Raw genomic sequence first — 8,150 nt, 5'->3', positions numbered from 1 at the left:
AGACCTGTCGACGCGTTCCGGCTCAGCTTCACCATGGTCCTCGGGCGTCTGTCGACGTCAGGACCACCCATACAGCTCGAGGGTTTGAGGTCGCAAGAGCCAAGATGGTGGCGTTTGGACATCCCAACCATCCCACAAGACAGCCTGTAGGTGATGGCGGGACGGCGCAGTGTTTGTGGCACTCGGCAGTAGGCACCTGCGGCACGGCCCCGCTGTCGGCTCTCGCGGGCTGCGGAACCGGCCCCAGAAGGGGACGGTCCGGGCGAGTGTGGCAGCTCCTGCGCTAGTATGGGCACCATCTATCACAACACTACTGACCCTGGTCATTAGAGCTGCCAGGGATAGCGTCAGGAGCCGGTAGGAGTCAAAACCCCTCATATTTGAGACATCGTGGCCCATATACTCGTGCGCAACAACCCCGCGGAGCACGCGCCGGCCAGTTTGTCCGCCGCTACTTTTTTGTACTCGAGGTACGTGTATGTCCAAGCGGCTCAAGCCTCAAGTTAACGAATCGTCTTATTGTCACATGACCGGGCGGCGGCGCCGGCATGCGCGATCGTTGTCCGCGGACGCCTCCCCCGCCGCCACCCCGCGCATCACCTGCGCACGACTCGGCGGGCTCGCCCGCGGCGGCGGCGCGGCCGGCGCGGCCGGGCCACCCTGCTCACACCCACAGACAAAGAGGTTCACCCACAGACAGAGAACGACAGTCGGACAGGCAACGTTCGCCGAGTCCCCGGATGTCCCTTCACACTACCGCCCCGCTCCCCGGCGCCCCCGCCTCGATCTTCTTGGGCAGCAGCTGGTTCGACAGGTCCTCTCCGTGGCCTAGGCAGCCGCGCTCGCCCTGGCCCCACGTGAAGACGGCGCCGTCGGCGGTGATGGCGAGGGTATGCGCGAGTCCAGCAGACACTGCGACGACACGCCGCCCTGCCAACGCCTCCACCTTCTTCGGCAGCAGCAGCTGCTGCTGCTCGTCGCCGTGGCCCAACTTGCCATCGCGTCCACTGCCCCAGCTCCAGATGGCGCCGTCGGCGGTGAGGGCGAGGCTGTGCGTGATTCCGGCCGATACGGCGACGACGCGCCGCCCAGCCAAGGCCTCGACCTTCTTTGGCAGCAGCTGGCGCTGCTCGTCGCCGTGGCCCAGCTTGCCTCGCTCGCCCGAGCCCCAGCTCCAAACAGCGCCGTCGGCGGTGAGGGCGAGGCTGTGTTCGCCTCCCGCCGACACAGCGACGACGCGCTGCCCAGAAAAGGCCTCGATCTTCTTCGGCAGCAGCTGGTGCTGCAGGTCGCCGTGGCCCAACTGGCCAAAGACTCCTTCGCCCCAGCTCCAGACAGCGCCGTCGACGGTGATGGCGATGCTGTGGTAAGCTCCAGCCGACACAGCGAGGATGCGCTGGTCAGCAAAGGCCTCAACCTTCTTGGGCAGCAGCTGGTGCTGCAGGTCGCCGTGGCCCAGCTTGCCATAGTGTCCATCGCCCCAGCTCCAGACAGTGCCGTCAGCGGCGAGGGCGAGGCTGTGGTTATCTCCAGCCGAGACAGCGACGACGCGCTGCCCGGTAAAGGCCTCGACCTTCTTCGGCAGCAGCTGCTCCTGCCCGTCGCCGTGGCCCAGCCGGCCGTAGAGACCAAAGCCCCAGCTCCAAACACTGCCGTTGGCGGCGAGGGCGAGGCTGTGCACACCTCCAGCCGCCACGCTCACGGCGCGCTCGCCGCCCAGCGGGGAAGGGAGGCGGGTCGGCGTGTTGAGCTGCGTCACTCCCTCGCCGTGGCCAAGGAGGCCCGGCGTCCAGTTCTCAGCCGCCCCGCACGACGAGAGCCGCCCCTCGCCATCGATGAAGACGCTGTGCTGTTCGCCTGCCGCCGCCCTCGCCGGCGGGTTGTACTCGCGCAGCAGCGCCGAGTAGCACAGCCACCGCACGGCGCAGTTCTCGCCCTCTGGCTGCGCCGCCAGCTCGAAGCCGCGCTCTTGCGCCCACAAGCAGATGCCCTCCAGCGCAAGCGAGGCGTGGAAGAGCAGCGAGACGGCCGCGACGCGAGCGATGTCGGCGGGGTCGCAGCGGGAGATGACGCGCGCGAGAAGCTCGAGGGGCAGGTCGGTGAGGGGGCAGTGTGCGGCGGCGGCGGCGGCGGAGGCGAGGCGGCGCGAGCGGCGGCGCGGCGGGGTGGACATCGCGAGAAAAAGAAAAACCTACGAGGCGCCTTTGCCTCTTCCTGGAGACCTAATTTACTTATTTATTGGGTTTTCTTCGACACGGCGGGCAGGCGGGCCACCCTGCTCGGTGCGCACCCAAGACAAAGGTTCACCCACAGACAGAGATCGACAGTCGGACACAACGTTCGCCGAGTCCCCGGAAGGCTGGTGCGACGCACCGCCTTGTCCCTTCACACTACCGCCCCGCTCCTGGTGCCCCCGCCTCGATCTTCTTCGGCAGCACCTGGTCCGACAGGTCCTCTCCGTGGCCTAGGCAGCCGCGCTCGCCCTCGCCCCACGTGAAGACGGCGCCGTCGGCGGTGAACGCGAGGTTGTGCGCGAATCCCGCCGACACAGCGACGACGCGCTGGCCAGCCAACGCCTCGATCTTCTTCGGCAGCAGCTGCTGCTGCTCGTCGCCGTGGCCCAGCTTGCCATCCTCTCCATCGCCCCAGCTCCAGACCCCGCCGTCGGCGGTGAGGGCGAGGCTGTGAGACATTGCAGCCGACACGGCGACGACGCGCTGGCCAGCCAAGGCCTCGACCTTCTTCGGCAGCAGCAGCTGCTCCTGCTGGTCGCCGTGGCCCAGCTGGCCCGCACCTCCATAGCCCCAGCTCCAGATGGCGCCGTCGGCAGTGAGGGCGAGGTTGTGGTCCTCTCTCGCCGACACAGCGAGGACGCGCTGGTCAGCGAAGGCCTCAACCTTCTTGGGCAGCAGCTGGTTCTGCGCGTCGCCGTGGCCCAGCCGGCCAAAGCCTCCACGGCCCCAGCTCCAGACGGCGCCGTCGGCGGTAAGGGCGAGGTTGTGGTTGCCTCCGGCCGACACAGCGATGACGCGCTGGTCAGCCAGAGCCTCGACCTTCTTGGGCAGCAGCTGCTCCTGCCGGTCGCCGTGGCCCAGCTGGCCATAGGCTCCCCAGCCCCAGCTCCAGACGGCTCCGTCGGCGGTGACGGCGAGGCTGTGGTTATCTCCAGCCGAGACAGCGACGACACGCTTCCCCACCAAAGCCTCGATCTTCTTCGGCTGCCACTGGGCCTGATCGTCGCCGTGGCCCAACTTGCCGTTGTATCCGCTGCCCCAGCTCCAGACACTGCCGCTGCCGGTGAGGGCGAGGCTGTGCTCATCCCCTACCGACACGCTCACAGCACGCTCGGCGCCCAGCGGGGAAGGGAGGCGGGTCGGCGTGTTGAGCTGCGTCACGCCCTCGCCGTGCCCGAGCAGTCCCGGCGTCCAGTTCTCGGCCTTTCCGCACGACGAGAGCCGCCCCTCGCCGTCGATGAAGAGGCTGTGGGAGCGGCCTGTCGACGCCCTCACTGGCGGGTTGGACTCGCGCAGCAAGGCAGCGAGACACAGCCACCGCACGGCGCAGCTCTCGCCCTCCGGCTGCGCCGGCGGCTCGTAGCCGGCCTCTTGCAGGCGCAAGCGGATGCCCTCCAGCGCAAGTGAGGCGTGGAAGAGCAGCGAGACGGCCGCGACGCGAGTGATGTCGGAGGGGTCGCAGCGAGAGAGGGCGCGTACGAGGAGGTCCGTGGGCAGGTCGAGGAGGCGCAGGCGGGCGGGCGGCGGCGCGTCTGGCGGGGGAGCGGTGGCGGCGGTGGAGGCAAGGCGGCGCGAGCGGCGGCGCGGCGGGGTGGACATCGCGACAAAAGAATTTTACAACGCCTGCAGGTCCCACTCAACGAGGAGGACCCGCCCCTCCCTCACCCAATCCTCCCACCCCGGGAATGGGACACCGCAAACAGAACCGCGCCCAGCGTCCCAGCAACGCAATCCCTCCCGCTCCCCCGCCTTGAACTCCGCCACGAGCGCCGCGACCACCTCGTCGCGCTCCTCGACCGAGAGCCGCCTAAACGCCGCCTCCGCGGCCGCCCCGCGCGCGCCGAAGCCCTCCGGCCTCGATAAGAAGAAGTCGATGGAGTAAGCGCCCGGGTCAGAATCGCCGAGGTAGCGACGCAGCCGCGCCGCAATCGCATCGAGCTCCAGCCAGCAAGCGCTGCACCGCCCCCCACCGCCCGCTTCGATGAGGCGGCACTCCATCACGACAGCCGCCTCGCGCGCCGACCAGCCCCGACGGCGAGCCTCCTCCTCCGCCTCCTCCGCCGAGCAGGGCCGCCCATCCTCGCCTAGCAACACCGTAGGAGAGCGAGGGGCCCCGCCCCCCGCCTCCGCCGCAGCGGCCGCCCCGCCCGCCGTCGACAACCCCGTGGTCACACTGGAAAAGGGACGGAGCGCCGGCGCCGTCCGAGACGAACTCGGGCGCATGCAGGCCGGCGGTCGCGCAAAGTGGGCACGTCCAGGATCATCAGCAGCGAGCGAGGGCGGGCCGCCCTCCTCCCCCTCCGCCGGCGCCGCGCCGCCGACGGAAACCTCCTCGGCCACTGGGTTGGGCCGCTCAGCAGCCAAACCCGCCGCGGTGTCGGGCACCTTCTCGAGCCCCCCTCCGCGACCCCTGGCGCCACGGCCGCGCCGCCCTCGGCGGCGCCGCGGCGCCTTCCGCCCGCCCTCGACCTCCTCCTCCCCCCCCGCGGCGGCGATCGTACCATCGCCGCTCTCCGGCAGCGCGGGCTCCAAGGGGTCCAAACTGGATCCCTTGGTCCCACCCCCGGCTCCACCTTCTGCGGCCTGCGCGTCGCAGGCACCGCCGTCCGCCTCTTGGGGGCGCGCGCCGCCGCGGCCCTCGCCGCCAGCCGCTGCCCCGCCGCCGCGCTCCTCGCCAGCAGAGCCACTCCCAGCTCCGCCGCGGCGGATGTCAGCCAAAGAGGCAAAGGAGTCCAAAGCCGCATCAGCTGCGCCGCGGCTCCTCAGCTCCGGCAGGCAGCGGCACAGAAGCCGCTGCACGACTCGGCTGAGGCCGAGCTCCTCGAGGCCGCCCATGGCGACCGCCTCGAGCAGCTCCGCGACGCTGCCAACATCCTGGGCGAGCACCGCGTGCCTGCGGCGGAGGAGGGGTCGATAGGTGATGCAAGCGGGCACTCTGCACTCTGGCGCGCGCTCGGAGGGTGGGGCACGCACTGGAGGTAGAGGGGCACGGGGACCGTGACTTTGAGCGTCATGCGCCACGTTCGGCCGGTCCCGGCCGGCGGCCGCTGAAGCAGCCTCCTCGCGAGTCCCGCTACCGCGACCTTCTGCGTCCCAAGCTCCGCCATCTGCGCCCGTGGCACTGGCGGCGCGTGCGTTGCCGCCGCCTCGGGTGGGAGTGAGGACGGCGCGGCCGCCGGTGCGGGTTGGGGTCGAGCATAGAAGCGGTCCTCCGGGATGGGCTTGGGTACGCGTGGCGGCGGCGGCCGTACCTCTGGCCGAAAGGGCGCCAGGTCTCCTGCCGTGAGAGAGGGCGGAATTGGCGACAATGCGCCCCCCCCCCCCCCCCCCCCAGGGATTCTCTCTCGGTCGGATTGGTCCATTTCGCACGGAGCGGGTGGGCAGGGTGCTAGAGTTGCTCGATCCGGCCCAGAATACACGCTGACGGTGCTGTGGGTTTGTGTAGCATAAGTGCACTCGGGCGCGGGAGGTGCGCTCGAACCTGGCCCGGGGGAGGCTGAATCGGCGTCCGGGGGCGCGATCGCGAGTTCCATCCGGACCCGGGGCCTTACGAACCCCGCCCGACTTGCGGTTCGGGACCGAGGAGGAGGCGGGGTTGTTTGCGCTCGGGGGCTGCTGGGATAGGCGGAAGACCGCTCATCTACCGTCTGAACTCTCAAAGGGCGTGCGCTTTCCCGCCCGAGTTGGGAGATCGCGAATGGCCAGGGGGGGGGGGGGGGGTAAAACTGGCCCTGGAGTGTGGATTCAGAGAGGACGGCACAGTGGGGGACGTGCACAGCACCTTTGCCGGGTTATTTCTTTGTGCGTTTTTCTGCAGGGGTGCTGTCTCGTGCTGAGACCCCTCGTGCTCAGCCATAGCGTCATCGGCCCCACCGGCGCCACCGCTGAAAAGTACGCTTTGGTCGTTGAGAGGACACTTTCAGAGAGCAACTGGGCAGCAGTTACGTCAGTAACAAGTTTAATACGTCGCCGTAGAAAGATCGTAAACGCGTGCACCGAGGGCATTTCGTTTAACTCGCGCTGGACAAAATCAAACCATCTCCATCTCACACACCACGCACGATATTGTCACACGTACGAGGGAAATGAAGACGCGCATCGTGGGTGCCCTCTGCGGGCGCACAGCGCCTGCGCACGGTCCGACTCTCTGGACGGTCCCTAGCGTCAGGCGGCCTTGCCCTGCCTCATCTTGATGAGGTGCCTCGACGAGTGGTACCACGCCGAGTCGACGATGCCCGCCACCGTGAAGAGCCCGCCGATGACGGCGGCGCTCCGCGTGAGGAAGACGAGCAGCGAGCCGCCGCGCTCCTCGCGCTTGCTCACGCGGAGCGGCGTGAGCTCGAAGGTGAACTGGACGGACGGCGTGAGCGCGGAGTCGGGCCCGAGCTCCTTGAAGTGCTGCGTGGTCGAGTACCTATTATATAATTCGTCGACGACTTTATTAAGAGCTCAGAGCTCGAGATTGAGGTGCCGCGAGGTCGAGTACCTATTATATAATTCGTCGACGACTTAATTAGGAGCTCAGAGCTCGAGCTTGAGGTGCCGCGAGGTCGAGCACTGGCTCGAGTGCAGCGCCTCGCCCGAGAGGAACTCGTACGTGGTCGGCACAACCTTGGCGGGGGAAGTGTGTGTGGGGGTGGGGGTGGGGGGTGGTGGTGGGGGGGGGGGGGTCCCAACAGGGCGAAAGTGCACGCGCCGAAGGTGCACGCATTCGAAGGAGGAGAAGGGCGCACGTGGGGCGTGGGGCGTGGAGGGGAGTGTGACGCACCTTGAGGAAATAGCGCGCGACCGCCGCGCCGCCCGGCGAGTGCGTCCACGCGCCGTCGAGCGGGCTCTGCTGCCTGCCCACGGCCAGAGGTGTGAAGAGACGCCGTTCACGCCCGCAGTGCCGCCGCCGCCGCGGGCTCCGCCGCGCCCCGGAAAGTCGCGCCCGAACGAGAGCTTCTTGATCTGGTGCGTCACGTTGAACCGGCCCGGCTCGGTCGCCTATCCGGACCCGACCCACATCTCTCGAACCTCGGCTAACATCGGCGAACCTCGGGCGAATCTCGGCGAATCTCGGCGAATCTTGGCGAATCTAGGCGAATCTCGGGCGCATGTCGGGCGCATGTCGGCGAACCTCAGCGAATCTCGGCGAATCTCGGCGCGGCGCGCCTGCTGCCGCGACGTCGGCAGCGCGAGAGCGAGCAGAGACTTCGGCGCGTGCACCTTGGGCATGTGTCGTGGACGTGTCACGTGTCGTGGACGTGTCACGTGTCGTTGGCGTGTCGTGGACGTGTCGTGGACATGTCGCGGGCGTGTCGTGGGAGTGTCGCGGGCGTGTCGTGGGCGTGTCGTGGGCGTGTCGTGGACATGTCGTGGACATGTCGCGGGCGTGTCGCGGGTGTCGTGGACGTGTCGTGGACATGTCGTGGACATGTCGCGGGCGTGTCGCGGGTGTCGTGGGCGTGTCGTGGACATGTCGCGGGCGTGTCGCGGGCGTGTCGCGGGTGTCGTGGGCGTGTCCGCGGCGTGCAGCGAGACGGGAAAATCTCGTTCGATCTCGTCTCGAGCTCGTCTGCTCTGTGAGACGGTGCGGCGTGCACCAGCGAGACGGGCGCGAGGGTGAGGGTCCCCGTCACGCGCGCAACCTACCCGTGCGAGCGCGTGGACGTGTCGTGGACGCGTCGTGGACGTGTCGTGGACGTGTCGTGGACGTGTCGTGGACGTGTCGTGGACGCGTCGTGGACGCGTCCCGGACACGTCCTCGAGACGCAGCCACGCTTGCGGCGGGACGTACTCGGAGCAGCACCCGTGCGAAAAGTCAATCAGCGCCTCGACGCCGGCCGCAGCAGCGGAGCGGCGGGCGAGTGCCAACGCGCCCGGGTGGACCTCGTTCGCCATGATCGGCGCCGGCGCCGCGTCTCTCCTCACCGC

At 68.8% G+C, this 8,150-nt stretch overlaps 2 protein-coding genes across 2 annotated transcripts in view; both read right to left on the bottom strand.

Moving 5' to 3' along the window:
• Positions 1 to 3,848: 3,848 nt before the first annotated feature.
• Positions 3,849 to 5,341, bottom strand: EMIHUDRAFT_102203 (hypothetical protein; the record flags this gene model as incomplete). Its single annotated transcript, XM_005771926.1, has 3 exons — positions 3,849 to 4,318; positions 4,808 to 5,127; positions 5,208 to 5,341. The coding sequence occupies 3 exons, from the start codon at positions 5,339 to 5,341 to the stop codon at positions 3,849 to 3,851; spliced, it is 924 nt and encodes a 307-aa protein (XP_005771983.1).
• Positions 5,342 to 6,398: 1,057 nt separating this feature from the next.
• The window catches only part of EMIHUDRAFT_102202 (hypothetical protein), a gene marked incomplete at both ends in the record, with an annotated part of 5,949 nt that continues 4,197 nt past the window's right edge, over positions 6,399 to 8,150 (bottom strand). Inside the window, 4 exons of the mRNA XM_005771925.1 lie at positions 6,399 to 6,648; positions 6,793 to 6,845; positions 7,003 to 7,075; positions 8,026 to 8,105. Coding sequence (XP_005771982.1) covers positions 6,399 to 6,648; positions 6,793 to 6,845; positions 7,003 to 7,075; positions 8,026 to 8,105 — 456 coding nt within the window. The remainder of the gene's footprint in view (positions 6,649 to 6,792; positions 6,846 to 7,002; positions 7,076 to 8,025; positions 8,106 to 8,150) is intronic.

The sequence above is a fragment of the Emiliania huxleyi genome (genome assembly GCF_000372725.1).
Source record: "Emiliania huxleyi CCMP1516 unplaced genomic scaffold EMIHUscaffold_37, whole genome shotgun sequence".
In the NCBI taxonomy this organism is placed as follows: domain Eukaryota; phylum Haptophyta; order Isochrysidales; family Noelaerhabdaceae; genus Emiliania; species Emiliania huxleyi.
The sequence above is the reverse complement of the archived record's forward strand: the minus strand, read 5'-3'. Positions and strand labels throughout refer to the sequence as shown.